Raw genomic sequence first — 19910 nt, 5'->3', positions numbered from 1 at the left:
GGATGGAATTAAGAAACTTCTAGATTTGAGTGATCACCCTCTTTCCAAAAGTAGGTGGGCAGCTCTCAGCTCCCTGAGCTTTGCTGCTCTTTGAGGTGGGTGATTTAACAAAACTGTTGCCACAATTAGAGAGGCTCTTGGGTGAAAAACCTGGGCTGTTTGGTCAGTGGAGTACAAGGTGATTTGCAGCTCGTGGCTACTTGGAGACAGAGGGGGCACACGCTCTTCCTGGATTGATTTTTACCTTGTTAGTCTTTTAGGCTCGACTCAAGTGGGAATACACCAATTTCAACATGTCCATCCATATTACCCCTCCAGGTCAAAACAAAAGGAGATTGAGCTCACTTCTGTAGCAGGAAACAAGTTGCTGTGGCCAGGGCATGAGGAAGAGGAATAGCTGCAATGCTGCCAATCCAATCAGGGCCCTTTGGAGCCTCACAGAGCTCTCCACCAAACCTCTGAGGCGCTTGCGATAAAGGACAATAATTTCATTCACCATGATTAGGCAAAAGAAAGGTACGATCCGACAGCAGACAAAATGGGAGCCTAAATTAAATCCCAGGAGAAGATTTCACAAAAAACAAACCCCCTAAGGCTAATGAAGTTGAATTAAAAACTGTTAAATCAGCTTACGAAAAACTATTATCACAAAGTGCTCATATAACACTTTCACTGGCCAAATATCAGATATATGAAAAGGGGGAATACAGCCAACAGTATGTTCACACATTTAGTAAGGGGAAATTGAATATTCTGCCTAACACCAGAAATTAAAAATCAAGCAGGGAGCCAATTTACTCATAGAGATATTAATAAAGTTCTCAGTAATTTTTATAAAGTACTGAATAGCTCTCAATTATTTTATGCTGATAAAAAAAAAGAGCATGTTATATTCTTTAAGAATTCCATAATTTTTTTTGAAGACTGTTTCAAATAGATTAAATTAAACAAATGAAAGCAGCAGTCCCTCCTAGAGCTACTTTTAAACGTGAATTCTGACTTAAAGGAGACTTGGGTAGTTTTGATTACTATGATGCATTTACTGAACTATACAGTCTTTGCAATCCCTTGAATAAATCTTTCAGGGGAGGATATCTAGATAGATTTCTAAATAATAAATATATCTTACTGAAATATAATATAAAATTTTTAAGATCTGGGAAGTTGCGCTTCCTTGGGTCCTTGTTGTTTTTGAATAGACTAATCACAATATTAATGCAAGACCTTTATAATACCAGAATCCTTTTTAGCTAAAATGTAAGTTATCACCTCTGCTCTTTGCCTGAAAGAAGAAACAATCCACATTAGATGAGATCGTTTCAAGTGCCAGCAAATTTGCCACAGAATCCAGCAGTTGTGTTACAAAACATTTACTGAGTGATACTGAAGGAGGAAAACTCAGATGAAGTCTTCAAGCTGAAGCCTAAGACATGAAATAATTAAGGGAAAACAGAAATGTGCGTCTTTCAGAGCTGTTTTAAAGAGTATCTCTTCAAAAAGATTAAATTTCATCCATCACTAGAAAATAAGAACAATGTGACTTAAGGGGCTTTCTTTATTAGGCTGCAGTTGCCCAAATTTCCAGTAGCACATAAATTTAACAGTCTTATGGGGTCTAAAACAGATTTGACATGAGGTCCAATGTAAGTATGTCATGTTTGACATGAGGTCCTACACCGGTTCCAGGAGTTCCAGGCTCGTCTCACTGCAGAAACAGGTGAGAAGCATCAAATAAGGACATTTATGTGGACTTATTGTCCTGTCAGAAAAAAACTGTACCTGCAACTCTGACCTTCAGCACGCACTGACAAAATCTTCCTGCTCACAGCAGGTTGCTTGAAAGTCATCTCAGAAAACTGTCACTGAAAACAGAGGGATGCTGAAAAACTAGATTTCAGTAGGAAACTATTCCATTTTTGCTCAATAATCTGTGCACAGCTAAAGAAAATAATAAATAAATCTTCACGTTGAGCAGCTGTTTTTCATGGCATGGGACAGAAAGAATCTAACATTTTCCCAAAACTGTTGCACTGGTGTGATTAGATCAGTGAATTGATGTCATGCTGACTGAGAAATCAGGGAAAAGGAAAGGAAAGGGAAGATTGTGTGTTTCTCCCAGCATCTCACTCTTCAGACACTTGAGTGAGCTCTCTAGAACTGGAACTGCCCTGCAGTTTCCACACAGTGGAAGGCTGCAAGAGGCAGCTGCCAGCAAGCACTGAAAATTACCCCGGTGAAAAATGAGGAGTAGTCACTGTGACAGTAAAAATTTACCAGCAGCGACAAAGAGGTGTGAAAGTAAGTATTTCACAAATGGAAAGTGAGAGGAAGGATGGCTTACAGCTTGTGGGCAAGAATAGACAATATATGTCATGAAGGCCTCTAGGAAGCTCCTGATTCAAATTCATGTGGAGATGGGTAAGAAATAAAAGATAGCAGGCTGTGGATATCTTTTATTGGACTTTAAGATAAAATACATTTGATTAAGGGGGACAAAAGAAAAATATAGAAGTTTCTGACCTGGTGAGACCTTATCTTGGTTGAGTGTTGGAAAGAAGTTTTAACCAGGAGAAAGAGGGAGTATGGGGACTAGAAACCCCATGAATGTGTGGAAACAAATAGGCACAAGTAGTAAACCAAGAAAAAAAAAAAAAAAAAAAAAAAAAAAAAAAAAAAAAAAAAAAAACCACAACAAAAAAACCAAAAACAAAAAAAAAACCAAAAAAAACCAAAAAACCTTTCATAATCCCCCCGTGCACAAATCCAGAGTGCCAGCTTAGCAAAAAGTAACAAGACTGAATTATTTCCTCAACCTGAGCAATGACATTCCAATGACCTTTGAAAATGCTTATGGTTTGAGTCAGGTGCTGGCTGAGACATGAATCACAACATGAGCTGTATGTGTGACCCCAGAGCTGCAGCTAAAGCCAGACAGGTGCTCAGCCAGGTCAGGGACATGAACAGCTCTGGGAGACATCCCAGGCACAAAACCCCATGTGAACACCTAGCTGAGAATTACAGGAACATACTCCAGGATGAAGAGAAAACTGGTGACTATTAATGGCACAAAAGCATAAAGGCTCTTGCTGGTGCTTTCAGCTTAGAGCAATTTCAAGCCATACCACGACCTCAAAGCACATTTTATAAGGAGAAATTAGACACAATTTCCCACTGTGGTCTAATGAACCAATACAAAAGCATGAGAAAATCTCATTTTTAAAGGGCACGTGCAGACTACAGGTTTAACTGAGAATCTTAGGAGGAATGATTCATAGAAAGTTCCAAAATTTCTGAAGTAGAAAAAGTGAAAAATGATCAAACACTGAAAGTGAGTCAACATCTAGTAGGAAATCCCAGATGCAAAATTGCATTAGTTCCAGCACATTTCTGCACAGAGGTAAGTGAGCTTTTAGTGGAAACAGCAGAAGATTTACTAGAGGTTTTTTTTCCATTAAAAATAAACTTTCCTCCCTAATATAGACAAGTTCTGTGAGGTGGCTACAGAAACACACAGATAAAAAAATAAATAACTCCTCTTTTTGTGACTTAGTAAAAAAGCAGGCAAAGAAGGTTTTCTTTCCATTTTCTTAGAGGTGTGTAACACCAGTATGAGTGTTCCATTTCTGCAGATTAATTCAGCAGCAAGGAAGCTTGATGTTTTGTTTTATTGGGAAAAATCAAGACACAGCAAAGTGCTTTCAAAACTACCTGCCTGGAAGTGGAGAACTGAGGCACGAAGAGCAGGCAGGTAACAACACGCAGCCTTTGAAATGCAAGGGAAAATCACAGCAACCATCCAGACTCCAAGGAGAGCCCCGGGATCCCTTCCTTGCTAGTTAACGGGATGCAAGAGTCGCCCCCAGGCTACAGTCACCTTTCCATCAGGCTAAGCCTGCTGGCTCCTTTCATGTGTTCGAGCAGTTGTGTCTTACACCATCCATGAGAAAGCTCGAGGCGCTGCAGATGGGAAAGCAAATGTGGAAGGAACAGAGCCACCTCCCTCTCATTCCCGAGGCTGGGAGTGGGACAGGACCACGGCACGGCACACCACGTGATGTCCCTTCAGCGTGATCCAGGAGGAAAAATGCATGGGAATGCACTCAGGGAATGAGAGCAGCACATTTCTTCCACACTCACCCCACAGGTGATGCGGAGTTCACACACAGCACCTTTACAATCACCTTAAAATCCAACCAGGGCAAAGATGACAAAACAAGGAGGAAGACCTTCAAGAAGGAAAGAACAAGAAGGATATTTATAATGAGAAAAGAGGTGAGATTGCTTGAGGATACAGCTTAATTACAAGGAAGGATTTGAAGGAAGAGAGAGAGAAAATGCTTGACAGAGAACAAGGAGACAATCATGGGAGCCACATAAAAGGAGCCGAAGAAAAAGAATGGGAATAGATGATGTGAGTGCACATTAACCTCTCTCCTTTTTTCTCCCAGAGACTCACTCCAAAGTTAAAAAATGCTCTTGGCTATTTGCCATGCAGTTGGTGAATCCGAGAACACACCCCTGCAGGCCCATCATGGGTCTAGATTGGCCTAATAAATCACTTGTCCCAAGACAATGCAATTAAGCCTAATTAGCCGATAGCTTTATTCCTAAACAGTCTCTTCCCAAGGGAGGTTTTAACTTTTGGTTTCTAAATTAGCTCAAGGAGCTAAATTGCTCTCATCTCCTTGGCAAAGCAACAGTTCATTTTACCTTAGCACAGGATACTTCATGCACTCGGGGGACACGTGTTCACTGCACGAGTAGTTTATTTACATTAGCCCACAATTTGAGTCCAGTAGGAGCAGGGAGAACCCTTCTGGAAACAGCAGCACGTTCACTGCCATGTGGCACTGCCAAGTCACCACTGACTTTCCCACCTGGCTGCACTCAGCACAGCTTCCCTACGAGTCTCTGTGCTGCTTCTCCAGATCCTCTCCTTGACCAGGACAAGGTGCTCTGTTCTGATAAAGCTTCCAGTAGTGCTGAGATACTCACAGAAGACAAATTCAAGTGGTCAATGAGAAATGGACCATCTTGGCCTATTATATGAGTAAAGTCTGAGTAGAAGACTCAGTTTGAGTAAAAAAATCCCTCCCTGTGAGGGTGGTGAGGCCCTGGCACAGGGTGCCCAGAGAAGCTGTGGCTGCCCCTGGATCCCTAGAAGTGGCCAAGGCCAGGCTGGATGGGGCTTGGAGCAGCCTGGGACAGTGGAAGGTGTCCCTGCCCATGGCAGGGGGTGGAATTGGATGGGATTTAAGGTCTTTCCCAACCAAAATCATTCTATAATCCCATGATTCCTAGAAGCATTCTTTAGTTCTTTCCAGTACAGTAGATATAAAACAACCTTCCAGATCCTTTTATGACTGTCCTTTGCTTCCAACTCACGCTCCTCCAAAATTACATTATTTTCAGCAGTTTTACAGGGGCTCTTTATTTTGGGGATTATGTGACTCTAAGTCAAAAAAAGACTAATGTAATATCTCCCCATAAATCAAGAAAATGAGCAAAGAAAAACTCAGTGGGAGCTACCAGTCCTAGAAGGTGTAGAGTAACCTCTTGCAAAACAATTACTGGAGAGAGAAGGTTTGCACTGGAGCAGAATGGGGATCCAGAGCACCTGGGAAAAATGGGAAGGGGAAAGTATAAGAAGCTGAAGTAACATATTTCTGTTTATCTGACACCAGGATTAGAGTTCACACAAAAAAAAAACCTGTGCAGGTCTCTATAAAGAAGTAGCAGGAAGCTATTTGTGCTCTCGTATTTTCATTGGCATCAAAATACCAAAAGGGGAAGTAGTATAAGAAAAAGAGCTGATATCTCACCTCTGTCTGTGAAGAAATTGGCAGAAGATGCCTTTTGTTCCTCAAAGCTAATATGAAATCATTACCTTTTTGCTTCTTGCTCTTTTAAACTTTTTTTTTTATCCTGTGGTAAAAGGCAACACATTCTTTGGACATCAACTTCTTCCTGCACATGCAGCATTTCTTCACATCACAGAAACTTTTCACTTTTAAACACTACCTGCTGCTAGTGTGGGCTAAAGTCTTGATAAACCCCTTCATTTTAAGCATTGTAGAGTTTTCATTTAATCCTCTGCAAAGGTTTATCTATTATTTTCCCGACTGCTTTACATACATTTATTTCCCTTTCATCTGTTTAAATTGTGCCTTACTTAGTTTACTGTCTCAGGGCTCTGCAAATTTGCCTCCTCCTGTCCCTTTCACCCCCTGACAGCAGAGCTGAACCTATTGCCCATCTACAGCTGCAAACACCTTGCTGGGAGCACCTGACTCAAGCATCCTCTCCCCCAGGTGCTCACAAACATTCACATTTCATTACAGCTAAATCGCTTGGTAATTCAAGTTATCCTTTTTATAAATGGAGAATTAGGGAGGGAGCAAAAAGTTTCAAAAATTAAAATGAGAACTTTTCTGGAGCTCAAACAGCTAGACAAGCAAACTTTCAGTATTAGTAGGTCACTTCAGTGCTCTCTGTGTGTTGGAAACCTCCCCTCTGCAACACTTACATGGAAACCTTGTGGCACAGGCTGCATTGACCCGATGGTTTCAGTAGTATTTCATAGCTCTGCTCTCTCCAGGTCCTTTTTTCTTTTATTTGAAACCTTCCCATAAAGAAATCACTCTCGCACAATTAGCCAGGAATATATTGCATTGTGATATATAGAGCAGGTATTAAAAAAGCTATTTGAGTATTAAGAGAGACTTCAAAGGAGGTGAGATCATGGGAGAATGGGGATAGATCAGACCCATATATGTCAGATTGATTCAGTGTTGCTGCTCTAAGGAGAAAGACGGGGACTAGAAAGGACTACCCCCCATACTTGGGTACAGATGTTAATTAGGCTGGTTACAATAGGTTACTTTTAGACCCATGGCCCCTGCAGTGAATTAGAGAACCATCCCAAGCTAAGGCAAGGTGTTTGCAGGACTGCAGGATGGTGTTTGCAATGACACAAAACAACAGCAGGACACAAGAGATTCTATCACCCTCAGCTTCCATCTGATCTAAAGATCAAGCCCTTCCCTCAGGCATAAATCCTTTCCCAAGATACTGAATTACCAACTTTATAACTCTTGTGGGAAGCTTGCACTTCCATGAAGAAGAGTGGGACTGGTTTGCCTTTTTTTCTGCTGGGACATGCCAAGGTACTACTGATTTACATCAGGTTTGGGTTGTGGGGGGTTTGCAGTGAGGCAGCCCCAAAGTAGAAACAGCTCTGGCATGGCTTCATGTAGTGATGGTAAGGCTATTAAATACTTTAAATGCTTTAACAATTCTATCCCGAGTTGCATTTTAAAAGAAAGCAGCAAATAAATGTTTTGTTGTTGGAGGGAGCAGCTGGAGAGGAACCCAGTTTCTTAAACTGGGCATAAGACAAAGCATACTCACAAAATTAGGAGAAGTTAAAACAAAATACCTAAATTCCTTTGGTGATGTGCACTAGCTGGGTTTGAGGGGTTTAAAAAATGAGATTTTGGACTGAGCTGTTTTGTTTTCAACAAGTGCTTTTTTGCCCCAGCCTCAGACAGTAAAAGACAAATGTTCTGCCTCTCTGGATTACAGTCAGAACACACATTTTCCCATTAAGACACAAGAGATTATTTCCATATTAAAATAACTACCTAGTCGATAACTTGCAGGAAGTATGAAGGATGAGACAAATTAGAAAAATTTATATAAGTGAGTAAAAAGTGACTCACCTAAAACCGGCAGTGAGTTAGAACAGTATTTCAGACAGCTCAAACGACAAAAGGGTCTCAGCTGGATTGGAATTTAATTCCCTGCTTATGTGTGGGCTGAGGTGCAAAGAAACAAGTGGTTGGTGCCTCTGCTCTTGACTGAAGTTGTGTGGCCACTGGGTGTCATCCTTGATTCAGATGACAGCCAGAGACTCTGCAGCTACAGCACAGAGCCTGCAACTTCCCGAGCAGTTAAATTCCACTCTATTTGATTGTACAACATACAGCAAATTGCTCTGCATTTAAATCAGCTATACAATTGAATACTTTGACATAGACAAATTCTCCTTTGTCTCAGTGCCTTATCTGGAGACCTGAAATGGCTGGTTGATGGAGGAAAGAAAGAAAAGTACTGCAACCAGGCCATAGGAGCGGCAAACAATTTGATGAGTGATTATCAAATCTCGGGAAATATGAAATAATCGTGATTAAATAATGCAGAGGGTCGATGCAGGAAGTTTGGAATTATATCCTTAATTTGTCCCCAGGCTGGAAAAGCCTATTCCGTATAGGTAATTTCATTTAAGATATTCAATATCCAGATTCAGTACACAAATTAATGACTATGCATGAAGGAGCTGATTCAGGAAAAGCTAATCTAAACTCTTACCTACAATACCAAGTTAGTACCCTCAGAAAAATTCCAAAATGTCATCAAGGAGGAAAAAAACCTGAAGGTCCTTGATATTTTATTCATTCCACCTATAGCTATTCTGTAATTTTTCACATTTTTTCCACTGTTCAGCATCTTCCCAGTTCCCCACAACCAGGATCCATCGGAACCACACAACCAGGTGTCGCCATGGGAGCAATGCCTGTACCTGGCAACAGGGGAGCAGGAAAAAACCTTTCCAGAAGAAATATCCAGATATCCAGTATGTTTTGCCCGTGTTCACATATAAGGCTGGAATCAGCTCACAACAGGTCATCTGTCATCCTAATGAGTTTTCTGTTATGGGTGACTGAAAAGAACTTATCAGCATTATTTTGTTATCTCCTGGGAGTCTAGACAGTCTGAAACCAGCACATAGTGCAGCAAAGCTGCTTATTATAATAATATTTATCTCTGGAACCTGATTTAGTTTCCGTTCTTCAAGCTAAAATAAAAGGAAGTGCCAGTAATAGTTCCAAGCATTACAACCAGAAATGTTTACATTGGTCAGTGCATTAAAAATATTTATTCCACTGTTCTTAATATACACAGATAGAGTATAGCCATAAAATGGCTTAAATAACAGGTATTTTTGTTAATGCAGCTAACCTCAGCTGATAGCTCAGCTTTCCATGGATTATACAGTCTTTCTGAACAGATCTCCATGTAATACTTCCTAGCTCTTCCAGTGGATATAATTTTAATGAAAACATGCCACTACTAAAGAGCTATTAGGCACAGAGTTGAAACTGTCTTTGATTTTGTTCACCAACCAAAGACTTCAATGATTATTTAAGATCCATATTTAAAGGAAGGTGTTAAATATTCTCTTTATATTAAGCAGCCTCATTTAGGATGCTTGTTTTTAATATTACCAACACTCTCTTTTATGGTTCTATTTAGTTAAGAACTGATACCAGACTTAAAGGAGGAAATGCATTTTAGATGTGAGCACATGCATTAGCAATTTCAAAATTTACTAAAGTTAGTGTAAAGCAACCCATCTGAAGTAACAAAGTCAGAAGACCATATTGTCAAAATGTTTACAACCCTTTTCATTGAAGCAATAAATCAGTAACAAATATTAGCCCAATGAGTTTTTATTGAAACAGGAATTTTCCTCTGTTTCTATAAATATATGCATAGATACACATGCCCATATTTTATGGCTAGGAATTGACACAATTTCACTTTCAGATCTCAGTTCTGAAAGGGAAGGTTCTTTCCCATTTAAACTTCACAGCACCTTTTATTTGGGAATTTATTATTAGAAAAATACTTACACTGGTTTAATAGTCTTGGAATGTTTTTCATGAATGTAGGCACCAGCAAGGCCTCCTGCTCCAGAATTTAAATACTGCAAAGAATAAATCAACATGTACATGTCGTGCTCATTATCTGTAAAGTTCCCTCACCCTGATCTATAAAACAAACCAATTTTAACATTTCTAGTGGTTTCTAGATGGAGATATTAGCATTTATCACAAAGTGCTGATGGAGGTAAAAGCAGATATATTTTTTCAGATTAGTTTTAAAAGTATCTCTCTTGGCTTACGTATGGTATTTGAACTCTAAGAGGCCAGAAAATTGAAGTACATCTGAAACAGTTCTACATATATTTGCTATATATATGTGTACATAAAATGTATATAGCAAAGTCATGAAACAATCAATCTACGTCTGGCAAGTCTTAATCTCGTTAGGAGTCAAAGGAACTAAAGATACTCTCTGATCTGAAATTATTAAACCTTGCTCTGTGATCTGAAATTATTAAAGCTTAGACAAGAATATTCTCTTATTTAGGGACCACATCATAAAATATTATAGCTGTGAGACCTCCTTGGTGTGAGAAATAAGAGAGGAACCTCTGATCCCATGTCCACAGGGCAGATGTTTAACCACCACCAGTAGCCATCTCACATCCACAAGATCTTGTAGGTCATTGCCACTGTTACTTTTTGGCACCACTCATAACAAAGGCACCATTGAAGTCAGTGTCCATCTCTTTGTTGCGTTGAATTCAAAGATTCAGCCAAGTCTTGCTCAACTGTTCAGGTGCAGCTTTTATTCAACTGACCTGTGTGCTGACCCATGAGATAAGTGACATTATGGAAAACAGTCTCCAACAATGAATCTGTTTTACCTTGTAGGAGCACCAGCAGGCAAAATCTACTCCCCAGTCATGCAAATGAAGCTCTACATTCCCAACAGCATGAGCCAGGTCGAATCCGACAAGGCATCCCTGCAGGAAAGAGATGATTATTGGGCTACTTAGTAAGATAATCATCACTGTGATATTATTTTGAAAAGAACTCCTTCAGAGCTTAACTTGCTCTTGGTATGTAGGCTACCTAGAGACTTTTTACAGAAGCAGAGAGTGATAGGATAAGTGTGAATGGATTTAAACTCAAAGAGGAGAGATTTAGGTTAGATGTTAGGAAGAAATGTTTTTCTGTGAGGGTGGTGAGACACTGGAAGAAGTTACTCAGAGAAGCTGTGGCTGCCCCATTCCTGGAAGTGTTCAAGGCCAGGTTGGATGGGGCTTGGAGCAACCTGGGATCATGGAAGGTGTCCCTGCCCATGGCAGGGGGTTGGAACAAGTCAATCCTTAAGGTCCCTTCCAACCTAAACCCTTCTATGATTAATCTATCAAGTCCCATCTGTTCTTAGTGATTACTAGAAACAGGCTTTCTACGCCACAGATACACGTAAAAATCATCAATTTTTCTGTGATTTATCTTCAAGGATGCTTGGATAGGGTTTAGATTTCTGAGGTTTTGATTGTGCAGTGAAGTGGAATCACTTGAAACGAGTATTGAGAACAAATGTATAAACACAAACACTTCCTGTATGGCACAATAAACCCCAGGCAGAGACAAAACAGTAATGGTCATCATGATGCCAGTTACCCATGAACAATCCCATTCCAATAAATATTCATGGCCAAGGCGTCCCTGATATTTAAATGAGGAGGACCTTGCTCTTTGGGAATCCAAATGGATGAGATAGCAGCTTATGCAATGCCTTGATCTTTTATGCTTGTCATTAAAAAGAAGGATTCTGTCATTTCTCTGTGAAAACTCTTGTATTTGCCATAACCACAACTTGCACAGGACACTGGGAAAAAGTGGGGAGGGGAAAAACCACAATATCTAAGGACTGAGAGATTTCTAGATCTAAAAGTATGAATTTTACACATGAAATAACCACTGGATGGCAGCATTTTTAAACTAAAAAGTTATTCTAAGCTTTGCTATTTATTTAAGAGCAGAGAAATAAAACTGCTTTTTGTGCCTGGACTACAAATTAAATGCTATTTTGCATTTTTCTTTTAAAACACAAACAGCTTGCTTGCAAGCAGCAGGGTAGGAATAAGAGTGAGAGCACAGGCTTCAGAAAAATCAACGTCCAATAATAAAACAAAGGGTTTTTTAAAGAATCTCCTGCTGTTTCTTGCATGGAGGGAGTCTTAGCTAAATTATTTAAGCAGTACTTTGGTATATTTAATCTTCTGTATAAACTAGATAACAATTTGTACGGAGCAGCATTTTAAGAAGATGTGACACGTTAATTCTAATGGAGACATTCGTGATGTTATCAGCTTGAAAAGTTGCTCCAAAACGATGGGAGGAAAACTCACTGCCATAGCATTTGCATGATCTAAATGTTGGAACTAAAGTCCCAGTAAATAGCCGTGGTGGCTTGATTTCACAGGGACACGCAGAACTGAGTTAAGAGAAATCAACTGAAATGGTGAAGCTAATGCAGAGAGGCAGGGGCATGCTGAATTCCATTGGGAATGCTCTCATTCAGGGATAAAATGGCTTTGGATCAGTGAAATCAGCTACAACAAACTAAATCCAATTGGCAGTGAATGAGGAGGTTCTCGTAGGGTTTTAAGGCATTAACTTCAAAACTTCAGTTGACTGGATTTAAACCTTAACAGGTACGTGCATCCCACACAAACTTTTGGGACCAATTCTATGACAGATTCGCTGGTTTCAGTGGAAACCAGGAAAAACAGATGAGGGCCTTGCAGAGTGTGGGTGTCTGGCTGTACATTAACAAAATTGAAACAAACAAACAAAAAAAATGAAGTTGCTCATAAAGAAAAAGCACATAAGAAATTTAATTCTATAAATCATGTGCCAAAATCAGTTGTCCTTTACCTGTCTGTACGCCATATACTCTGTAAAAAATTATGTTCAACCACATAATATCAAATTATTAAAATACAGTAGGTGGGAAGTAGGAGGAGACACCTTGGGACAGCGGCAGGTTGGATGCCCTCACAATAAAGAGGTTCCATAACCACATCCACACGTGTGACCTTGACATGGAAAAACATTCTTGGGCACCAAGAGTGGCTGCAACAGATCAGCTCAAACCCACAAAAAGAGCCCACAAAAAGAAAGGCCATTCACATAAACACCCGTGGGTCATCCTCCTGAACTCCTTCAGCTGCTCCCCACCACTTTGAAGCTGGTTGGCAGATCCTACTGGGCACTGTTTAACAAGGCATGGGAAATTCGGGTTCAGCGCTGGCAGGGCTCCTGCATCGTCTCAGAAACGCCCACTCGCACCAGTTTGTTCGAGTCGTCATCTGCAAGATGGGTTGTGCTGGTTTGCTTTCCCAGGGAGGTGTCTGGCACTTGAGTCACACAAACAGCAAATGTTTAGCCACACAGATTGCATGGAAAAAGTAAAACAAACTGAAGCAGCTCTCCCTGCACAAGCCATGCAGAACCAGGACTGCGTGGGAACGGCGCTTCACCAGACTGGGGGGAAACAGAGCTCTCCATCTGCTCCGGGCAAAGGAGAGGACATGTGCTCTCCCCTGCCTCTTCCGTTTTATTCTAACATCTAAAAGTCATTTCTGCCAAGTGTCTGGGTAGCTGCTGATAACCAGCAGGTAACAACTCAGCATGGACAATGACATTTGGAGAGAGGGAGAGAAATGACAGCTTCACGCCAGCAAAGCTGGGACATTTAGAAAGAGAGACAGGAAAGAAATGAAGATGAAGGATCTTAAAGCTCTTCCTACTGGGACTCAAGAGATTAAAATATTTTACATAATGGTACAGAGTCAGTGGAAAGTACAATAAAACTTATGAAATGAAAATTGTATTTGAAAGGTAGAGTCTCCTAAAAGTCAGCTATTTCTTTACTTGTAGAAGAATAAAACAACTCAGCCTCCTCCATCCTCTAGAGCAAGCTTGAAAGTATGAAACAAGGAAAACTGTTACATCCTCCTCAGCCTGCTGATGAGTCTCTTGCACAATACGTAGTAATTTCGATTTATCTGAGAGACCTTAGATGGAAAAATAGCCTGAGGTAATTTTTCAAGCTTAATTTAGTTCATTTAATATTTAATGACTTAATGAAGCTGTCTATGTGCAGAGCTTTCACTCTGGGAGGAATCTTAATGTACGCAGAGAACTTAGGAAATTGGCTTAAAAAATGTAAAAGGAAATCAGTAACTTAATTCATAAATGATTGACCTCAAGAATCCTAGGACATTTTCCAGGCCTCCAGAGCTCACAGCTCAAATCTTTAGCCAAGCCCTGATAGGGCACAACACTGTGGGACTTTATTTCAATAGTACATTAAAAGAATTATTAAGATCATCTGTGGAGGATTTTTCTCTCTGACATACTAGGTGACAAGTGATTTTTTTTTCCCTCTCTCTTCTTCTCAAATGGCATTTTCACCTTGTATTTTCCCTTTCTGACTCATTTGCTTGTCAGCTCTCCCCAGTCTATTTTCTGTTCAGGAGTGCAGGGTCATCCCTGGGAAGAAGAACCTTGCATTTTTGCTATAAACATGACTTTTCAGCCTTATCTGCTTTTAAAAGAACTTTTCAGCCTATCTGTGACAATATGTTGACTAGAAGACAGTTCTGGATTTATCAGGTCCAGAAGCTCTTGAAGGAGATCTGGTAAGTCCAATTAAAGCCATGTACAGATACATAGACACTAGTGATTCTGCTTCAGCAGTTGTTTTTGTTTTCCTCTAATCCAACGGCAGCTCCTAACTCCAGTTTTGGCCTGGGGAAAAAGGAGAGGAGACAATTCTTTTGAAAACCCCACATTTCAGGCATTTTGATAACCAGAAGCCCTGAGTCCAAGATAAGAAGCAGGGAGAAGAAATGCTTCTTACTAACAGAAACTCTTCATCATTCAATGATTTCATGTAAATATTTGTGATAAGCAGACGTTGAAATGTGGTGTAACAGTTTCTTACATAGAAGGTTTGTATAAACATATAAACATCACTTAACCTGTGGGCAGAATCTGTAAGGACATTGAGCTGAGTGTATCTGACAGGAGGGAAATAAAAACACGACTGGCTCATGATTTTCAAGCCTTAAGGGTACTCAAACAGTTCTTCAGGTTGAATTAATTTTGCTTTTTCAGTATACCAATGATATTTTAGTTCATTAATCTACCCGGATCTCAATCCTGCACACTCGAACCACTAGAAATTCAATTTGATGTGGGTTTTTTTTCTCTCTCTCTTGAAAAATTTGTGGAAGAAGAGATTCATGTCTACATTATGTCATTTCTAACAGGCATTCAGATGGAAACAGGCCTTTGACATCTACGTGTTCCTGCTGGAATGCTGAATTGCTGTCACAAATTGCTCTCCTTCAGGAACATGATACAGTGTCTGGGTAAAGTGTGAGGTGTTTTTGTGTGCATCCCTGTGGAAGTCCATACCCCTGAGTTAATACTATTATTATTATTTGCACTGCCTTGCAGATATTTTAATCTTTCTCCACCAAGTCCTGGTTATCCCCTCAGATTTTATAAACATCAAATCCATTTTCCTTCTATGTAATAAGCTGTGAGTAATAAGCTCTCTCCCAGAACACTACTTTGGGGCAGTTTAGAGCTATGAGTGAAACTGCATCTCTTCCACATATCCAAGTCTGCAGCCCACTGTGGTAACCACATTTCTCTCTCTCTCAGGATTTTTTATAAAGATGCACAGAGAGAAATGAAAGAGAAAACAATTTCTATTTCTGCTCCTTGTTTTTCTCTTATAGAATGTGTTTAGAAAATTGTTTATCTAGAGTAATCACTTAGATCATGGTGGATTGTTTGGGCCTGATGGCCAATCAGATCCACCTGTGTCTAGACTCATGAGAAGGTCACGAGTTGTAAGTTAGTTAAAGATAATAGTTAGAAAAAATAAGTTTTGTAGTTTTAGTATCTTCCTTTATATAATGTATTTTAACATAGTTATAATAAAGAAATCATTCAACCTTCTAAATTAAGTCAAACATCCTCATTTCTTCTCACTAAGTTCACCAACATCTACAAGAGCCCACAGTCCAGAGAGCATCTTTGGAGAGGTGGTAAAGAGATAGGTTTTTCCCAGGTTGTTCATCTTTATGGAAAGGAAGGAAAATTTTTCTCTCTCTTTCTCAGACACCTTTCAGACACATCACAGAGTGGCTTTCTGGGAAGCAGCACTGAAGACATGTAGGTGTTGGCAGCTGAACGAAAGCTCTGCTGCCACCAGGAGAGAGAGAGAGTAGAGCGGTGGGTGGCATCATCCTGTTAATAACCTGTCTTCCCTTTCTAACATTCCAGCACGGTGGAATTGTGATTTTTTTGTGGTCAGCAAAGTCCTGGCAGACACTCCAGGAAAGCACCATGACAGTGTTGCTTTTGGAGCTCCTGCACAAACCCACTTCCCCTGCAGCTGACTCCCCACATTTCTTTTCACCCTGCTTTTCTAGATCAATGCCAGAAGTTGGTTTTGTTTTTTGCTGTTTTTAACACTGGGTTTTAACACCAGGTGCTGCTCTGAGAGAACATTCCCTTTTTATATCCCACGGGCCCTGCACCAGCTCTCACACCTGCTCTGCTCTCCCAGGGGGCACTTTACCATCTCTTGCCGTCAGCATAACTTACGCCCTGACGTCCAGGAAAAATTCCACTGCCAGACCTACAGCTACAGAAGATGTATAGTGTGCTGTGAGGTAGGAACCTCTCCAGGGAGTTAAACCATTAAATATAAAGAGTTAGCTGGTTTGCCAAAAATTCAGTGATACCAAATAAGTTTACCCTTCAGTGGTTTAATCTCGTATAAGGTAAGGTTTAATCTCGTATAAAGTGCATCCAGTAAAAGGCTGACCTCCTGTTGATAAGACAACTTAATCAAAAACTATTTTCTCCTGGATTCCTAAGGCAATTGAAATGAAAGAGTTTTACAGCTATGTCCACAGAACACACTGCCTGCAAGCTCTGAAGGCTGAGTCATCACTAAAATACACTCATCTTGTGATGTTGATGTGCTCCACGTTGTGCCTGTCTCTGGAAAACTCATCAGTGGAGTCTGAGCTCCGTGGGGAGCTCACCCCCTGCTCAAGGGGGGGGCAAAATCTGCCATAGCACAGCTACAGCAAAGGAAGAAAATCATGAAAGTCTCATGTTGAAAAGTGAAGAAAAAGCTCAGAAATCTTACACTAACTTTCAAAGACAGGTTAGAACTGTGATTGCCTCCTTCTCCTCCTTCACTGAGGCTCTTGGTATTCTACCCTTCAAGAAAAGCCATGTCAAAGTTAATAGTCATAAATTAACTTTTCCAAATAGTTTAACATTAATCTGCCTGAAAGGTTGCTCCCACAGGGCTATTTCTTCATGCAGAACACAGTCCCCAAAGGTCTGGGCACAGAGTGCTTTTACATTTTACCGGAGACCTACACATTTCTGTGTTTTGTTCCACAAAAAAAAACCCCAGAACAACTGATTTCATACAGAAAACTGATCTAAAATTAGTATGAAAAGGACACATCTGGATCAGTCCTACCTTTTTTTGGCCAGCCCTTGTTATTCTAGGGATGTCAAACAACTGTCCCGTGTAGTACTGCACCCCACTGAACATAATGACAGCAATAGAGTCCCCTTCCTTCTCAATTACAGCCAGGATATCTTCAGTCCTCAAGGTCTCCTCCCCCTAAAACAAAATCAAAGGACACATTGTACACCAACTCTGGCAGTAATGACATTGCCATTCCTTATTTCATAATCTATATTTTACAATGAAAGGAGATCAAAAGCAAACCCTTGTCTTGATAAGGATATACAAAGATAGTGCTAGGAGGTAGTCTACGAGCAAGTACCCTCAAAAAATAATTATTAGCAACTGAATCTTGGAAGTGTCTGTTATAAAATGTCTATTCACTTCACACTCTAACATGCTTCATACCCTTTAGTATTTCTGACAGTTTTAATTTACAGTCAAAAATTCCTGGTGCAGACAGAATATCTAATGATTTTTAAGTGGCATCTGAAATTTGTGACACCCACAAGATTTGAAAGTTGTCTATCAGCTTCACTCTTTACTTTTCTGATAAACTCGATATCCCACAGGAAGCTATTATAAACCTGACATATTCATATTTCAAAAACAATGTCTCATACCACCAAAAGTACAAAAATCCCCAAACCTGTGGTCATTAAATATAGAAGAATTTCAACCACAAGAAAAAGAAAAAATCAACCTCATTTTTGATTCTTTACAGGAAAATTACTGCCCCATCTTCCTCCTGTCTTCCTAGCAAGGGATCTTGTAAAACATACCACCACCTAGGGATCAATTAGGCAGTGAAAACCTAGAATTAAATTAGCCTTGTTACTGAAAAAAGCTTGGGCAAGATGGTTGAATTGCAAGGGACTGTTATTATCTCAACAATCTCTGCAAATCTATCAAGCGTTCAGGAGTGGGCTCTTTACTCACAAGATGACTCAGATTTCAGAAGCAAAAGGTCACCCTCGGTTTATAGTGAGGTGACAAAGTTCTTAATGCTGCAGAAGTGAAGCGAGGCAGCATTTCAAATTAATCTGAATTGCATATTACCGAGAGCAGACCTTTCTCTCGGCCCGTGCTGATGCAGACACAGTGGTGCTCGTGTTATGGCAATCTCTTACCTCAGGACATTCAAAGGACACTGGGAGCTCTCAGTGAGTCAAAATCATATTTTGCAGGTGACTCAGGATGCTGCCAGTTTTTTTGGAAACAGGAAAAATAGAGATAATAGATTTTTTTTTGTTGTTGTTTTTGCTGTTCTTCTGGGAAAGCTAACTATTGAATCAGCAATTATAAAATGGCATCTAACGTCAAAAATATGCACAGAAAGACATCTGTTTATGATTCATACATTTTATCTAGATTTTAATGCACAGATTACAACTTCTACACTAGAATATTTGAGAATATTCACATGAAACGTGTTTCTGCCCTTGGTGGCAGCAAGCAGAAGTGACAGATTCCTCACCCACCTGCCTTGGCTGCAGCAGGAGCATGCTTTTCTCCACATCCAGCCCATGCAGTCGGAGCTGGGACTCCACAGCATACTGGAAGAGAATTCCATGCAGACAACATTAATTCAAATACATGATAAACAACTACAAGGAAAAAAAGGACAAAGACATCAGAACTTGAGAAAGGTGTTCAGGTGCCTTGCTTTTCACTAAAAGTAATGCTTGAAAGCATAATCCAACTCCAGTGAGAAATTCACTGATTTCCTTTGGATTAAAAAAGATCTGAATTTAATTCACATGAGAATTAATTTAATTCCTTTGCAAGGATGAAGTCAAAGCCTGAATCCCACAGGATAAATCCATGGAGCAGAACGAGGGTGGAGATGGGCCCTGAGCAACCTGATCCAGTGGGTGGCATCCCTGCCTATGGCAGGGGGTGGGAACTCGTAAGGGGTGGGAACAGGAATCTTGAAGTCCTTTCCAACCTAAACCATTCCATGGTTCTGTGGTGATGGATGCACTTCACCAGAGGCCAGAAAGCCAAGCATGTAGGGATAACAGACAAGAAGGACTGAGCATCCCTTCTCCAGGAGTCCTGGGTACCCACATGCCCTGCTGCCAATAAAAATGAGGTTTGGCCAGCACAGACATCCTGCCCTGTGACATTCTCACCTCTTCTATTTGCTGCACAGCTGGAGGGAAATAAGGGCTTTAAACTCTCAAGCTATTTAAAAAATCCTATCTGCCTATTATAATGATAAATAATGGTCCTGGAGATCAAATAACAATCATCAAATAACAGTATAAAAGAGTTTAAAATTTCACGACAGGAACTGAAGCGATGGCAGTTGCAGAGATTATTATTGAAGTGCCATAGAAATTTAAGAGGATGAAGTGTAAATGTACAAGTGCATGTGGAACAAATGTGGGATTAATCTGAACATTACTTAGAATAAAAGCAATCTGAGGTGTATACATCTGTGCCAGCATCTCCATTACAAATAAACCTGCTAGTAGCTCGAGTCACTTTCATTGCACCTTAGAGATCAAATTTGTTATCAATTTCCAGGAGTTTACGGTGCTGATGATAAAGTAGCAGTGCCCCACAAAACCAAAGATTAATTTGCTTGAAGCTCTGATGCACAGGCTATTGTCTCTTATTTTATAGCAGACAAATTATGTTTGAAATAGTAATCTAAACTGCTGAGAACAAACATTTCTATC

At 40.1% G+C, this 19910-nt stretch overlaps 1 protein-coding gene across 3 annotated transcripts in view; it reads right to left on the bottom strand.

Annotated features, from left to right (window-relative positions):
* Positions 1 to 19910, bottom strand: part of KYNU (kynureninase) — a 61296-nt gene that overhangs the window by 14040 nt on the left and 27346 nt on the right. For all 3 annotated transcript variants that reach the window (XM_053982453.1, XM_053982450.1, XM_053982452.1), the window contains exons 7-10: positions 18705 to 18779; positions 17233 to 17379; positions 10556 to 10654; positions 9696 to 9769 (exon numbers count right to left, since the gene is read on the bottom strand). In XM_053982453.1, coding sequence (XP_053838428.1) covers positions 9696 to 9769; positions 10556 to 10654; positions 17233 to 17379; positions 18705 to 18779 — 395 coding nt within the window. The remainder of the gene's footprint in view (positions 1 to 9695; positions 9770 to 10555; positions 10655 to 17232; positions 17380 to 18704; positions 18780 to 19910) is intronic.

The sequence above is a fragment of the Vidua macroura genome, chromosome 7, assembly GCF_024509145.1.
Source record: "Vidua macroura isolate BioBank_ID:100142 chromosome 7, ASM2450914v1, whole genome shotgun sequence".
Classification (NCBI taxonomy): domain Eukaryota; kingdom Metazoa; phylum Chordata; class Aves; order Passeriformes; family Viduidae; genus Vidua; species Vidua macroura.
The sequence above is the reverse complement of the archived record's forward strand: the minus strand, read 5'-3'. Positions and strand labels throughout refer to the sequence as shown.